General features: G+C 59.1%; 1 protein-coding gene across 5 annotated transcripts in view; it reads left to right on the top strand.

Annotated features, from left to right (window-relative positions):
* NCOR2 (nuclear receptor corepressor 2) overlaps positions 1-16516 on the top strand; it is a 124620-nt gene that overhangs the window by 27699 nt on the left and 80405 nt on the right. For all 5 annotated transcript variants that reach the window (XM_028480324.2, XM_055080609.1, XM_055080608.1 and 2 more), the window contains exons 6-8: positions 819-997; positions 4425-4479; positions 6871-6969. In XM_028480324.2, the coding sequence (XP_028336125.1) occupies positions 819-997; positions 4425-4479; positions 6871-6969 (333 nt within the window). The remainder of the gene's footprint in view (positions 1-818; positions 998-4424; positions 4480-6870; positions 6970-16516) is intronic.

Raw genomic sequence — 16516 nt, 5'->3', positions numbered from 1 at the left:
GCCCTGCCCCCCCGCGCTCCCCTGCTCCTGTCGGGAATCCCCAGCACTGAGTGGAGAGCTTGGATGTGGGAGGTAGGGCAGCGGAGCCTTTGAACTGGCTGACCTTGGCCGGGCTGGACCCTCGCCTGCCTCCGGAGATGGGTAATTAATCGCCAGTAATGGGCTGGCTGCAGAGATTTGGGGAAGTGAGTCCAGCTGAGTGGCGGCTCAGAGCCTCTTAATAGCCATCCTGACGCATTAGGAGCGAGCCCGCCCGACTCCTGCTGAGCAGGGGGCTGGGCAGGCCTGGTCCCCAGTGGGCACGCTCGAAGGAGCTGGATGCAGGGCTGGGGGTGGGTGGCAGTCGAGGAAATGGTTCTGCAGCCTCACCAGGCCCCCCCCAGAGCGAGGCAGCCCCCCGCCCCACCCCGTGCGCCCTCTGAAGCTGCAGGGCCAGGCCCCGTCTCCTGAGCTAGTCCGGCCCAGCTGGGCCGCACATCTTTCTTGCAGTATTTTACGGCACTTGCATTTCCAAACGGAAGATTCATTGCTCCCCTCTTTCTGCAGATAAGGTGGCTGCTGGTCTCTGCATTTAATTTAACAGCCCTGCCCACCATAAACCTCTCCGGGGCCGCCTTTAAATTCTCCCTTCCCCCCGCACGGGCTATGATTATTTTTTAACTCACCGTTCGCTTTCTCTCTGGCGTTGCGTTTTTCCTGTCTTGCCCGGAGTATCCCCCCCCTCCGCTCCTCACCTGGCTCCCCTGTGCTGGCGCAAGCACCCCTCCCCCTCCCCACCCTGTCCCTCATGCTTTCCAACCGTCTCCATTTCCCTCCAGAACCTGGAGAAGCAGATGCGCCAGCTGGCCGTGATCCCACCGATGCTGTACGACGCCGACCAGCAGCGTATCAAGTTCATCAACATGAACGGGCTCATGGACGACCCCATGAAGGTGTACAAAGACCGCCAGGTCATGAACATGTGGAGTGAGCAGGAGAAGGAGACCTTCCGGGAGAAGTGAGTCCCCATCACGGGGCGGGGCGCCCGGCCGGGCCACCTGCCCCTGTCCCGAGAAACCTGTCCCGTCGAGGCTTGTGCTGGCTTCCTAGGGCTGCCACGGCAAACGACCACCAGCCGCGTGACCTCAAACAACAAGAATCTGTCCTCACACAGTTCTGGGGGCTGGAAGTCCAAGATCAAGGTGTGGTCCGGGGCGGTTCCTTCTGAAGGCTCCAAGGGAGAGTCTGTCCCAGGTCTCGCACCTGGCTGGCACCTGCTGGTGGCCGGCGACCTTTGTCATCCCCCGGCCTGGAGATGGATCTCACCATCTCAGTGTGTCTTCACGTGGTCTTGTTTCCTGTGTGTCTCTCCTTTTCCTATAAATTCACCAGTCACATTGGATTCAGGGCCCACCCTACTCCAGCATGACCTCATCTTAACTAATTATATCCGCAAAGGACTCATTTCCAAATAAGGTCACCTTCTGAGGTGCTGGGAGGACATGATATTTGGGGGGACACTATTCAAACCAGTACAAAGTGTCAAGGCAGTTTTATGTGAAATGGGGCAGTGTGTATCAGAAGAACAAGGCAGGAGGACCTTCGAGGCTGGGCTGAAGCCTTGGGCAGGGTTATGTGGCTGGCCGGTGACTTTTCGGTTTTCATTTTACTTGGAAAGTGGCTATTTGTGGAGCACATCCTTCATCACAGACACTGGACAGATGTTTTCTGGGGTTTGTGCATTTGTCCCTCTTATCCCTCATAACAGCGTTACCAGGCCATCCCCATTACACACGTGAGGAAACAGAGGCTCAGAGAGGTTAAGACACTTAACAAAGGTCACACAGCTTGCAAATGGTGGAGGCAGGATTCAGACTCCCCCAGCTTCGGGGCAGGGGCTCAGCTGCAATGGAGAGGCTTGTCGGGGGAGAGGGGGTACGGAGCCAAGGAGCAGGGTGGGGGGGTCTTTGGAAAGCAGAGGCAGGAACTGGATGCTAAGAGGTGAAGCTTGGGGCTTCTTCTAAAATGAAAGAGCAGAGTGACTGTTTTGGGGAGACGAGTGAGGAACCAGATGGAGAAAGCGCTCCTTTTCCCCCCACCAGACTCAAAATGTGTGTCCCAGGGAACCACATCCTGGGCACAGAGCGCCTCCTCAGGACCCAGGACCCCCATAAGGCAAGAGGGTGGGAAACTGAGGCGGAGGCCTCAGCGCTCAGCCAGGAGGTCGTGGGGGACTCAGCTGCGGGGCGTCCACGTTCACCTCCACCTCCCGAGAAGGCCTCAGAGTTTCTTCAAAAGAGGTGTCCCACGTTCTCCAGCCACCCACTGCAGGGCCAGGCCGCAGGGGCTGGGGCTGTCTCTGTCCTTTGCAGAGCTGGGTGGCCCCAAAGTGCCAGACTGGGCTTCAGGGACGGGGACGGCTCTGGGTCGTGGGCAAGGCTGGGGTGCATCAGCCAGGGCAGACACCAGGACTTGGAAATGCAGGAGGAGCGACTGAAGAGGGTCTTGTGTTGAAAGTTTTTGTTTGTTTGTTTTAGTAAATGGCTTTTGATTATGGAAATTCTAAAACATACATAAAAACAGAGGGACAGTGTAACGCACCTTCGAGCGCCTAACACAGATGCAGCGACCTTCCACAGGAAATAGCGCTTTGGGTTTACTGCTCCGAGACAGGAAACCCAGGTAGTTAGCAGCTCATTTCTAGGTCCTCACGGTCACAGACGTCGAATCAAGTCGTCCCGTATCTGGTGTTGTACAATTTAAAAACCAGTGAAGTGACTGTAAGACGGTCATGGATGCTAAGAATTACTGCTGCATTAGGTATTTAAATTCCCCCTGGTATGTCTGATATTTATTTATGCTTTCTTTAAAAAAAAAAAAAAAAAAAGAGTTTTCTGGGAATGCTTTCTGTGTTTTGGCCTTTCAGGATTTTTCATGTTGCCGTTCCGACGTAAGGATTTCACACTGTTAGTCCAGTAGCTGCAGAATGGGGGGCCGAGGCTGGGCTGATGTCTGCTGAGACCCAGTTTGGCACCTTGAGTCTTTCAAGGTCCCGGGTGACTTCTCGTTTTCAGCGGAACTGATAGCACTCAGGGCCTCGGAGAATCACGTGCCGGTGGCGTAGAGTTCCATCACTTAACTGGTTTTGTGACTTTGAGCAGCCTCTTCCTCTTCCTGAGCCTCAGTCTCCATGTCTGTAAAATGGGTGCAGCCTCGGTGCCTCCTCGCTTAGCCGTCTGGAGGTAGCCAGTGTCAGAGTAAACTCTCAGGAAACATGGCAGAGGACCCAGGTGTAAGTTGGAGGGAGGCGGAACAGGCGACCTAAGAGATTCCCAAGTGTGCTTCTTGGTCTCCTGGGGCCCCATCTCTGCGTGGGGAAACCCCAAGGAAGGGATCTGTGGGGAAGGAAGTGTCACTGGGGCAGGGAGAGGGAGGAGAAGGGAAGACCGTCTGTCTGGAAAATCAGGGCGTTAGGCCGCCTCCGGCTTTGAGAGCTGCCCGAGGCAGGATCCCAGGCTGGGAAGCCTGCCTCTGACTCGCGGCTTCCTCTGGGAAAAGAGAAGAGGCCGCTCTGGCTTCTCCAGTGTCTGGTTGGGGAGCAGGGGAGGGGCCCACTGGCCTCCTGCCCAGCCATCTGGAGGGCTGGGCAGGACAATCGCCAGCGCTGGCCCAGGCTCCCTCCGGCGGCGGCGGCGGCGGCGGGGGTGGGGTGGGGGGGACCACGGGGCCCCTGCGTCCCCAGCAGCCTCTCCTCTCCCCAGGGAGGCCGCGGGGCAGTGGCGCGTCTTGGAGACGGGCGGGCCGAGGCTCCACCCAGCATCGCCGGGGCCCCAGCAGCCGTGACCCACATCTCCGCCCCCGCTGTCCGCCTGCTCCTGTGGCCCTGACATTTCAGTCTGGCCCAGCTCTTTCCCAGTAATTCTCCCTGTTCCGCAGGAAGCCAGTTGGTGGGGTGCCAGCCCCCCGCCACCCCTCCAGCGTGGGTCCCTTCCCTCTGCCTCCTGGGCCGGCTAGCCTCCTGCCTGCCTCCTGGCGGGCACTCGAAGCCTCTGCCCCGTGACCTCACCCGTGGCCGCCCCGCGTGGGCCGGGCGAGGCCCAGCTTCCCAGGCCCAGCCGGAGACAGAAACAAAAGCAGATTTTAAAAGGGGGGGAACCCCACCGAAGGGCTGCATGTCATGTCCTCATTTTTCCTGGAACCCGCCTCCAGCAGGACAAACAAATGTATTTTCAAAGGCGCTAAAACCAGTGACTCACTCCAAGGAACGCCCTCTCTTAGCCCTCCGTCCCGCCTGCCTCGGCCCTTCCCACACCCCCCTGGGCTTAATTGCTCCGAGCGGGGCGGTGCCGGGCCAGCGGAGATGGCAGGCGCCCGGGAGCTCGGCGGCCGCCCAGCTGGGCAGCCCGCCTCGGCCTGGTCTCAGGCCCGCCCTTCTCTCCCCGCAGATTCATGCAGCACCCCAAGAACTTCGGCCTGATCGCATCGTTCCTGGAGAGGAAGGTGAGTCTGCCCGCCGGCCCAGCGCCACCCGCCCCGTTGCCCTCTGACGGCCACTCCTGGGGGCAGCCGCTTGGGCTGGGCCTAAGGACCCTCCCTCCCCACCCACGAGGCCTCCGCCTGCTGGCCCCTTGCTCTCCTTGCTGTGTCTGTCTGACGGCACTTCCCTCCTTCCTCCCTCCTGGGAGGGGCAACCGCAGGCCCCGCCCCCTTCTCCCTGGGCGGAGCTCCAGGCTGGGAAACCCCAGGAGAGCTGTGTGCACCAGCTCCCTCAGACGTGGCAGCAAGCACCCTGGCAGACTGGACGTGGGTTCTGGAAGCCGTGCCATGCCTGGCATCCTAATTAAGGCTTTATAGGCAAGACTGGCGATCTTCCAGGGCGCTGGATGGAATGATGACCTTTCGAGGCCCCTCTGATGGTCACTGTACGCTGACACCCCTGATGCGAAGCCGGGCGTGTGGCTGGCGTGTGGTCTATCCTCATCCCCTTTGGGTACACCTTTACGTAGAACTGAGGCTTGAGCTCCGCCTTGCCCCCAGACCCAGCCTGGAGCGGTGCCTCTTTCTGCTACGGCTCCCTGTTGGCGGGTGGACACAAAGCGTCCCCGGAAATGGTAAAGCCCCCTTTTGTGTACCCACGAGGCTAGGCTGGGCAGTGGCCGCAGCGGCCGCAGGTGGGAGGGAGCTGGTCTGGGGCCTGGACGTGGCCCTGTGTCAGAGTCGCCCGCTGGACCCCAGCCTCATCAGGGCGGAGCCAGACAAGCTTCCTGAAAAGGTTTACTTTCTGGGGCTGCTGTTCTGGGTGTTTAAAGCAGCGTTTCCCCGAATCTCGTCTCTCAGACGGGGTGTCTGCCCACTCCCAGCTTTGCGAATACCATGCTACTGGAGGCCTCATGCTTCCTTGCTGCGGGAGGGCGGTCGGAACCGGATCCAGGCGGGTGTTTTAAAGGGTAACAGTTGTTCTCAGCATCTGCCCTCAATGAGAGATGGGGCAGCATGGGGAAGTGAAATCTCTCCCGGCCTGAAAAACCAGTGTGGAGAAGCAAGCCCTATAAATAGCCTCTCCTCTGAGTTAGTGACAGCTTCTTACTAGGGGTGTGGACAACCCAGGAGGCTCTAGGTTGGGGCTCCCCGGAGATAGAAGCAGGGGTTTCAGAAATTAGCAGTTGAGCAGCACTGTTTGCATGAGGGAATCAGAGGTCTCTACGCTGGAGCATAAACTTTACGGTGTTCTTGGGCTAAGAGGCAGCCCAAGCTGAGACTTAGAGCTTCCAGAAGGGTCTGAAGCTGGGGCTACCAGCTGTGCCTTGGGGACTGGCGTGTCCTGGTGGTGAGTGAGGCCAATAGCAGGCTGGGAGCTCGGTGGACTGGCCAGCCCGTGCCCGTCCGCAGGGGCAAGTGATGCTTAGGGCCAGCCCGTGGTCGCCCAGCACAGGAAGGCACTCTCCTGAATTGTTCAAGGGGAAGTCAGACACCCACATCCCCCAGTTTGCAGATATCGGCGTCTGACTATAAGATGTTTCTCTTAACTATTTTGCGGGCCGTGCTTGTGGTCAGGTTGAACTTGGGAGCAGCCTCTGTTCACAGGCCATTCTAGGAGGCCAGTTCCTGGCTTGGCACCAGCACTGAGCATCAGAGAAACATTTTACCTCATCTCAGTGACAGCTGCTGGCGTTGGCGAGCTGTCACCTGGACCGGGCCCCGTGGCCGCAGGTGGCAGCATCGTCGTGTTCTGTCCTTCAGTTGCTCTCTGAGGACGATGCCCTCTTACTGGTCCCATTTGGACGAGGAGGTGGTGGGGTTCCGAGAGCGCCAGTCATTTGCTCAGCAAGTGGCAGTGCCAGGATTCAGACCCCGGTCCGCGGGGCAAAGACCGAAGCAGAGAAAAGACATAAACGTCTCAAGAGACGAAGAGTTGCGTGGCGACGTTAGGCTGGAGGCACGAAGCTTGGAAGAGGTTACTCAGGGCCCTAAATGTTAGGGAGGAGGAAGCTAGGGTGAGAGAGCTGACCCGAGTTGGGGAGCCGGAGGCGTTGTTCTCCCGGGGCTGGGGTGGCGGGTGACAGCTTCATCGTCACGACTGCCGGTAGCACCAACCTCAATACGAAGTGGTTAACACCTCTGCCGGGTGTGTTCTGTGGTCCTAAGTCCTTTACACGTATGTGTATTAACTTACTTGGTCTTCATGACAACCCTGTGAAATACGCGCTGTTAGTACCCCTACTACACAGGTGAGAAAACCGAGGCCCCGAGAGGTTAGGTAAGCTGGCCAGGGTCACCCAGCCAGTACCTGGAGGAGGTAGGATTGGAAGCCAGGCCTCTGGCTCCCGGCCTCCTGCTCTGACCGCCTGCACTGCACACGCATCAGAGTTCTTTTCTCTCTCCATCCTGCAGACGGTGGCCGAGTGTGTCCTCTATTACTACCTGACCAAGAAGAATGAGAACTACAAGAGTCTGGTGAGGCGCAGCTACCGGCGCCGCGGCAAGGGCCAGGTGAGGAGGGGGCGGGGCGGGCTCCCGGCATGCTCGGGGGGCAGCGTGCGGTGACATCTCCTCGTGTTTCTCAGCAGCGGGTCCCTCGGTTTGGGCCCCTTCAGTGGCGGCTGGGAGACCCTCTCTGGGGGTGTTCCTCCTATCCCAGCAGCAGAGAAGGGACCTGGGAGAAATGGCCGCTTCCACCCTCAGCCTGGAAAATTCTAGAACTCTGGGCTTGGTGACCCATCGTCCCTGTGGTGGATTAGGGTCGCATTCCCAGAGCAAGGGCTGGGCTTCCAGGATGACTTGGGCTGGTCTACAAACTTAACATTTAAAATTTAGAAATAATTTTTGGTGTTTTGTCGTAATGCATATGTGAAAGAAAAAAAAAACAGCCAGTACTTCAAAGTGCCGTTTTTCAGATATCACTGCTTCGGATGTGACTGAAGGATGATTTAAGTTAGAGCAGGACTTGGCAAACTATGGCTCTCTGTGAGTCCAGCCTGCCACCTGTTTTTGTGAATAAAGCTTTATTGGCACCCGGCCATGCCCATTCGTTGACATATTACTGTGGCAGCTTTTCTGTTGCAACAGCAGAGTTGAGTAGTCCTGACAGAAACTGCAAAGCCTGACATATTCACTATCTGGTCCTTTATAGAAAAAGTCTGCTGACCTCTGAGTTAGAGGAAAAGGGAATTCGTTTAAAAAAAAAATTCCGTGGGGCTTCCCTGGTGGCTCAGTGGTTGAGAATCCACCTGCTGATGCAGGGGACACGGGTTCGTGCCCCGGTCTGGGAAGATCCCACATGGGGAGAGGCCACAACAGTGAGAGGCCCGCGTACTGCAAAAAAAAAAGAAAAATTCTGTAAATTATGTTAAAAGATGAAGGGGGTCAGTGGCACACATTTTAAAGGGGGCTCACGAGGGTTTTGGATTGGGGTGATGGAGGGAAGGGTTGGGATTTGTTTCACTTCCGGGCTGTTAAGAATCAGCCCAGAGCAGATGCTGGGAGTAGGGGGGTGAGGGGGAGTGGGCTTGTGCTGCAAGGCGGAGGGATGCGGGCCGGAAGCTGCAGAAGGCTCTGGGCACTGCTGTTAGATGCCGGACTGGAGGGTGTTGAGGCAGGCCCTTCCCTGGGTCCTCTGGCCTGGGGGACCGGGCAGGGGAAAGGGACGAAGGCCCGGATTAGCATGTGCTGGGAGGACAGGACACAGAGGTTCTCTTAGGTGGGTGCTCCTTGTCATTGGCGTCCTCCAGCCCAGACCCCCACGCCTACCCCAGGACCACCGTCTTCCCTTCCCGAGGCTGGAGAGAGCCGGACCCTGAGGGCATCAGGTCCAGCCATCACCTGCGGGGTCCCAGTGTCCCCTGTGAAACCGTCACTCTGTGATCAAGCCCCATAGCCTACGATGGGTTGGTCCACGCAGCTTCCTAGCCCGCATCCCGTGTCTCCTTTCTTGCTTTCTGGGAACTGTGCTTCAGGAGTACAGACCTACTTTTCTGTTGGCTGAGCCACATATAATTAGGGAAGCAAATCTGCTGACGGGAGAGTAAACAGCCCCTCACTGCGTTCTGCACGTCAGGCCAAGATGATTGAGACTGAGAGTTGGTTGTCGTTGGCCTGGATCGTTGAAGGGTGGCTGCGTTTGGTTTGTGGATAGGGTTTTCCTCCAGTTTTGTGCAGCCACCATTGGCCAGCCTGCTTGCCCATCTAACAGATGTGTAAAACCGAGGCCTACTGGCTTGGCCCTATTCAGTTGTAAAGACCTAGCTGTGGTGCGTTAGGAATTGAAGTGCATTTAGGAATTTTCCTAGACTGAGATGCAGAAACTCAAATAAATGCTGGGGCAGGGAGCATAAATGTGCCGCCTAAGAGGCAGTAAGGAGGGCGTGGTGTGGACTGTGGCAAAATAAAGGGGGAGATAAAGGCCTCTAGGTTGATTTTAAAAACGTTGTCAGCTATTTGTTGAGCACCTCCTGTGTGCCAGTTCTCTTGCTTGTCTTCCCAGTGTCCCCCTGACCCCCTGCCTTCGTGAGGGCCCTGGGGGTGGGCTCATGAGGCCCTTGCTGGTGGCTGGGCTGGGGCCTCTGGAAATGAAAGGGTTCTGAGTCAGATGGGGAGAGATTGGGCCATTCTCCTCACCCTGTGCTGAGAGCCACATTTGTGTGGAGGGAGGCAAAGACTGTGTGCTGCCGTCATTTAGGGAGGGGGTCTCTCCAGATGAGTCCTGGGGAGTGGGGGGCCGTTGGTGCCCCCTGCCCCTGGTCCTGGCTGCCATGCCTTCCACTTCACGGTGTTAACGCCTTGCTGGCTGACTCATCTGCCCGTCGGACATTTGTGTGGTGACACAGGGGACTCTGTGCTCGTTGTCTAGACCAGGTGTACACAGGTGGTTCCGAGTCTGCCTGAGAGGCTCCATTGAGTAAGGGACCCCAAAGATGCGGTTGAGGAACAGCCTCTTGGGGGGATGAGGACAGAGGTGAGGGTGTCCTGGGCAAAGGGAACAGCAGGTGGAAAAGCACCAGGACACGAGGGAGTGCACAGTACCCTTAGAGTCTTAGGAGCAGGGGTCTCAGTACCTTCCAGGGTCTTAAATGAATGAAGGAATGGAGACTCCATAGGAGGCAATAGGGAGTGGTGAGGCCTGGGGCTAACTAGAGAGCTTGTGCCTCGTATCAGCTCCAGCTGACTCTTGACTACATGGCCCTGTATTGCCAGATCTGATTTTTGCTGATGAGCTGGAGATAGGGAATTATGTGAAATTGCCTGACTTTTAAATCTGAGGTCATGTAAGAACCAATAACAACAGAGCACCAGGTAGGCTGGACAACTCGTATTTGCTCTCGAAATCTGTCCTCAGCCCTCAATATAAGACCTCTGGGTTGGAGTATGGTAAGCCTGGGGGAAGGGGTAGGGAGAGGATTATGTGACTTGGGACAGAGTCCAGGGTCAGGGCACTGGGGGCCCTGGAGTGTTTTATAGCAGAGAAGCGTTGGCTTCCTATTTTCATCTGAGCTGTCCTGGGTTAGCTGTGGCGTCCACAGTGCTGAGAGACATGGGGCTTGTCTGGTGAGGTTTAACGGTCTGCTCAAGCTGGCGTCTCAGGCTGGGGTTCCCAGGATGGAGCAGGGATGCCTCTGTGCCCTGCCTCTCGCAGAAAGAGAGAAGAAGGCAGGGCACGAGGCCCCTGTCTCCTTGGGAGATGGGACATATCTTTGGGGCTCTCCCCTCCCTCTGATCGGCTGTGGCTGCAAAGAGGTGCCCCGTGGCCCGGGCCCTGCCGGGGACGGAAATTAACGTGCAAACCCTGGAAGGACTTCTGTGCCAGGCAGATCCGCTGCCCTCACCACCGCCTGCCAGCCCCGTTCATAAATGTGGAATAAATGGGTCAAACCCAAGTGTTGACTTTGTGGCCGTAACTCTTCCCTCTGCTCCGTGACAGCGAAATAAACGGCGGGCACCGACCCCGCAGCCCCTCTTGGTAATTCAAGGTGAAGTTGCTGCAGCGGGCCTGATGTGATAAAACCTGTGATCCTGCTGATAAATCTCCCAGTGAGACGGGTAGGGGCTCCCCAGCCTGGCGCAGAGTGGGAGTGGGTGTGGGTGTATGTGCTTGGGCGCCTACACGTGGATGGACGGCTGGGCACCGGCGGTGGCGGTCCCCCGTGGGCCGATGCTGTGAGCGGATGGAGGTCGGGCGTGAGGCAGGCAGAGACCCTCTGCTCTGGGAAGCCAGAAGAGCCAGGTGGGGATATAAGCCTGCAGAGCGATCCACCGTGGGATGGGGAGCAGTCAGCCTCGGAGGCCGAGCAGGCGCCCAGGTGACAGCGCTGCTGTCCCATCCTCGTGTCCGATCAATCCTTGGTCCACCCCGGCAGCTCAGAACCTTGGGACGGGCTGTGATCCTCACGTGGTTCCCGTGGCTCCGGCCACGCCGTGGCTGGTGACGGCCCCGCGGCACCGCTCAGCTTGTCAGCCCGACAGAGGCCCCTCGGATGGGCCCCTCCCGCTTCAGTTCTCTAAGGTTGACCCCCACTCACCTCCACAGAGGCGTCGGATGCACGATATCGTGTGGTCATCCAGCAGGCAATTATTGAGTGCCTGCTGCATGCCAGGGCTGTAAAGCTTCGCCTTCGGAGCCGTACGAGACCACGATCCTTCAGGAAGCTAGAGAGAGGGTGTCAGCCGAGCCCAGCTGTCTCGGCATCTCACAGCCCGTCCCGATTAAGAGCCTCTGAGGTAGACGTGAGGTGGGACTTCCGAGGTGTCAGTGAGCGGGGCCCTTCTCCAGGCTGCCGCCTTGTAGAAGGTACATTTCCTGAGTTGGCTGGACATGGCCCAGGGCCAGAGACAGAGGGGTACCCACCTGCCACCAGCACCCCTTCCCCCAGTCATTCCTGCCATGGTGATGAGGGGAGGCTGTCTCGGGCTCCAGGCTCAAATCCCCAAGTCTGGGGAGGAGGGGAACCCACGGTGGGAAGTTATTCTCCCCAGATCGCAGGCCTTCTTCCTTCTCCCGATACCACCATCCACTCCAGAGTGGCCGTGGCCAGTGTCCTTGGGCTGTGCCCTCCTGGGGTCCAGGGAGGGATGTCTCCCAGGCTGAGTGATGGACCCTGAGATGGAGCTGGCGTCCAGCTGAAGTTCTTGAACTTTCACCACGAGGACCTGGGAAAACACAGACTGCTGGTCGCGCCCCTCAGTGGGGCTTGAGAATCTGCATTTCTGACGTGTGCCCTGGCCACATCGCTGCTGCTCTCGGACCCTCTCGGAACCTTGGCCCGCGGGGTGTTTCCTGGGGAGTCCCCACCTGCCAAGGAGGGGGAGGGAAGGGAGCAGAGTGGCGGAGAGACAATCAAGGTGGGGCACAGGCTCAGCGGCAGCCTGGACCAACTGGGGCGGTGCTCTGGAGCTGGAGTGGCCCTTCCCAGGTGGGCAGACAGGGCCAGGTCTTAGCCCAGGGGCCACAGAGGCTGAGGGCGTTCGTAGCGGCTGAGGCCCCTTCTAGAAAGGGACCTGGCCAGTCCATCCTGGGGACGAGTCCTGCACGTTTGCATATTTGCAAACTGCAGTCTGCGGTGGTCCTGACCTGCCCCAATGCTTAAGCAGAGAGCGGGCAGCAAGATGTCACCTCATGTGTTCAGGTGACACACGCCCCGTCACGGCCTCACCACACCCTGTGCCGAGCCCCTTGTTCGTCGTTGCGGTGGTTGCCTTTCGAAAGCGTGGATGGTTGGAAAGGGGATACAAAATTCCTGCATGAAAAGCATCGGCTGTCCCATGTGTCTGGTCTCAGGCCCTCGATGACCCGAGAGGGCAAGGCCGCGCTGGCGTCCTCTGCGCTGCTGCCTGGCCCTGCCGCGGCTGGGACACGTGTTGGCCATTTGGAGTGTCAGGGTGCCCTTCTTGTTGAAGAGAGGATGCCACCCACTTTCCAGAAGCTTCCCCGTATTCTGACAAGAGGGAGACGCAGGAATTCTAGCCCCCTCAAGCCCACCCCCTGCCAGCCGCGCACACCCGGGCTTCGGCAGGAGGGCGCCGAGCCCTCGCCTCCTGGAGCCCAGCCCCCGAGATCTGGCTGTGAGTGGCTGGTGAGCTTGTGGGTGGTGCCCCAGCGTCCTCTCCTCGAGGTGAATCACCGGCCGAGCCGGGGGCCGGCTCGGAGCACCGGTGACGGCACAGCAGTTTATAGTTCATGATTCATGGATGGAGGGGCCGCATTATCCCAGCTAATTGCAGCGCTGGAGCCCAGGAATGCTGCGGTCAGAAGTCGGCTTAACTATGCAAACTGTCGGGGCACCGAGGCTGTGAGGCCAGTGCGGCCCAGGCAGCAGGGCCCAGCTCCGCAGCAGTGACGGGGGCGGCCACGTGGCCCTCCTGGCGATGGGGGGGGCCGTGCTGCGGAGGGGGCCCGTGCCCGAGGGTGAGTGCCCCCGCTTCCATCCCCCAGGGTGACGCGGCCGCAGAGGGGAGGGGGCCCAGCTGGGAGCTGGGCACGGGGACAGGGCGCCCAGCCTCCCGCCCCCGGGGGGTCATGGGGGGAAGTCCAGGGAGGTGGGGCCTGCGCCCTCCCCCGCCTCTGGCCTGCAGGCCCCCTTCCCCCCATCTCTCCTGTCTCTGTCTGTGTCCCCCGCACCCCCCCCCCCCCCTCTTCCCCCCCCCCCCCCCCCCCCCCCCCCCCCCCCCCCCCCCCCCGGCCGCCCCCGGGCCCCCCCCCCCCCCCCCCCCCCCCCCCCCGCCCCCCCCCCCCCCCCCCCCCCGCGCCCCCCCCCCCCCCCCCCGCACCCTGCCCCGCTTCTAACTTCCGATTTATACCTGTTTACTTACTGATAAGCTGTGTGTCCCCCGCACCCCCCACCCTTCATCTTCCCTCCCCTCCCCCGCCTCCTCTCCCAGCTCCCTGCCGAGGGACAGGTGACCTTGTTCCCAGTTGCTCTGCGCTCCGGAGACTCCCGCGCCTCAGGCAGCTTGCACAGGGGACAGCGTGACCGGAAGGCGTTCCAGGCCAGGGCGGGCCGAGCGCAGTCCCCGGGGGGAGGGGCAGCCCGTGCAGCCGGTGCCAGTTCCCAGACCCTGGCCGCCCCCCTGGGCCGGTGAAATCTCCGGAGGGGCCGCATAGCAGGCCCCAGCTTGGGCTGAGCTTGTCCCTGCCTGCTGGGTGAGCGCGAGCATGCTTGCCCCAGACCGCCACCCCGGCCGGGTGGGCCTCCAGCTTGGGGGTCGGTTGGACTTTCCCGGGCCGCCCAGGCCTGCAGGAGGCGGCCGCTTCCGCTCCGCTGGGGGCGAGATTGTGTCCAGATTTAGGGCTCCAGCAAGCAGATGTCCCTGATTCCCTGCCCAGTTTTGTGCTAAGTGGGCAGAGACCTGTGGGAGGCTCGTCTAGGCCCACAGTCTCCCAGACACACCCCGGGGGACGCAGTTCTCAGGAAGGCCAGGCCCCAGGCACCCAGCAAGCTGGGCTGCCGTTTTGGGAGACGAGAGACACGGCCTTCTCACAGGCCGTGAGGCAGTGGCAGGGGAGACCCAGCTCCCCGTCGGCGCCGTCTGAGGCGGACCACACCAAAGGGACAGGAGGATGTGGAAAATGTGAGTGTGAATCAGTCAGACCCCAGGAGGTGAGAGGCTGTGTGGGGCTGACAGACCTCCCATCCAAGCGGTTCAAGCTCGGCTGCCAAGAATCAGGAATTAGTTACCAGAAGAGCAGCATTCGTGTGGCCTGGGCCAGCTCCGGCCACCACGGGAGGGGGCCCCGGGGGAGGGCAGACGGTGACCAAGTTCCACTCTGTTTTGTCCTTCCATCACAGTGTCACCATTCTAGGTGACGCCACAGTGAGCGGGACAGACGACGTCCCCAGAGCTGTCAGGCCCACGTGCGAGAGGGACAGTGCACAAGTAAATTAGCGCGGTTCTTTCAGGTGGTAGCGACGGTTACAGACGGTAAGCTGGGGTCAGGAAGCGGTCGACAGGAGAGAGGGCAGCTTTCAGGGAGCTGACTCTGAAGGCTTCTCAGAGGAGGGATCCTTTGGGCTCCGACCCGAGCGATAAGAAGGAACTGGTCAGGCAGAGCTGGAGGGAGAGTCTCCCAGGCAGAGGACACAGTGAGTGCAAAGGCCCTGAGGCAGGAACAAGTGTGGCATCTTGCAGGAGGAGAAGGTGGGGATTAGGGAGGTTGGTGAGGTGGGCAGGGGGTAGATCTCCCGGCCTTGTGCCGTGGACCACTGATTTTATTCCAAGGGGCGGGGCAGGATCGGCTGACAGTTCAGCAGAGCCTTAGCTGCCTCAGGCAGGCATCTCCTTGCAGGCAGAACAGACGTCACAGGCGAGGGTACTGAACGTTGCTCAGGTTCTGGGGACACGTCTGTGTGCAGCGGAGCGCTGGTGAGTGTCTAACAACCAGCTTTCGGGGGGCGAAGCCCCGACTGTAGCGCATGCCGATTACCATGGTGTAAATGCTCCCATCACGCTGATTCCAAGCTGCCCACTGAACGTGGAATTGGGAAGGGGGCGTGCATCGCGCCTCGGGGGACGGGACCATATCCTACTTCTGCCGTGTGGATGCAGTGGCGTAGGAGAGCACAGATAACAGCCAAATGGAGTCAAGTAATTGGGAAGGGATGCATTTTGAGTACTTAGCTACCATTGTTTTTATGATGATTTCTTTAATTGTAAAGTTATGCATTTCCATTTTTAATAATGGCTGTTTTTAACAACTAACCTGCAAAATTCCTGGAAACTGAAGTCTGCACTTGTGAGCTGGTACGCGCTGGCCCAACACACCTATATCTGTGTGTCTTATAAAGGACGCCCCTCACGGGCCAAGGCGGCATCCCCTGCCTGCCTTTTTTTTCCAGGAAGACACGTGAACTGGATCAGAATGGTGGGGGCCGAATGTCAGGGAGGGGCTGCCAGCAACAGAAAACTTTTGTGTCTTGGTCCTGACCCCTGACTCCACTTTTCCCACCAACCTTGGGCTCCTGCGATCTCCCTTCCCCCACTGCCAAGAGATAGGGTGTCTCGAGGGCAGACCCCTCCTGGATTTGCTCACTGGAGGCACTTGGCACGTAGTACATGCTCCGCAGAGTGTTTGTTGAATGAATGAGTGAGATTGTGCCGCAGTCGGTGTTGCTGGGTGTCGGGAAGGTCTCATCAGGCATTTAGAGGACCCGTCACCTGAGCACTAAATCTCACCAGCTCCTCCCTGGATGGTCGGTACCACCTTTTCACTGGACTCTCTCCTCTCACTCCCGGAACCAACGGCCACCCCTCCTTTGACCCGCTGCCGCATCGCCCTAAAACACGGCGTGGAACACGTCAATCCTACCCACCCTCCACCTTCTGAAAAAAGCCCTCAGCGGCTGTCCACAGCTGTCGGGGCGCCTCCCGTATTTCTGAGCACGGGTGTTAAAGCCAGTCAAGCTCTGCAGCCAAGTCCAGTATGTCATTCTGTAAGGACCGTGGGCGATTTCACGCCGGCATGCTTTTGCCTGAAGAAGTCCCCTCCCTGAAACGTCCCCTCTCATCCTTCTCCGCCAAAAGCCTTTGGAGGTACAGCTCGGAGGCCTCCTACCTCATCCCCGCTGGTCAGGATGAATCACTGTCACACCTGCCATGTGCTGGGCCTTTCTAAAGTTTTCTTGTCCCTGCAGCCCCCGTTCGTCCTGTCCTGGCTCCGTAAGGTTGGGGACTGTATTTTCTGTGAGCGTGCTTGTGGAGGGAATGAACAGTTTGGCTTAAACGGGGGTGAAGAGGGGCCTGTGATTCCCCAGGGGGAGACGGAGCACCTGCCTGTAGGATCTTCCTAGGAAATGCTGTGTGACCTTCGGTGGGCTAACCTCTCTGTGTCTTTGTACACTCTTCTATCAAACAGAGATAACGCCAGCATTGTCGGGAGGATGTTATTAACTGCAGGTGTCAAGTGAGGAGGAGAGATCCTCATCTCATGTTCGTTGCGTCTCATGAGCCTTTGTTGTTTTTATCCGTATCACTTTCTGTACAGCTCCGCGTCTGGGGCTTCAGCACAGAGCAGGCGCAGTTGGTCCAGCGCTCAGCGCTCAGCGCTCCGGAA

Source organism: Physeter macrocephalus, chromosome 19 (genome assembly GCF_002837175.3).
Source record: "Physeter macrocephalus isolate SW-GA chromosome 19, ASM283717v5, whole genome shotgun sequence".
NCBI lineage: Eukaryota > Metazoa > Chordata > Mammalia > Artiodactyla > Physeteridae > Physeter > Physeter macrocephalus.
The sequence above is the reverse complement of the archived record's forward strand: the minus strand, read 5'-3'. Positions and strand labels throughout refer to the sequence as shown.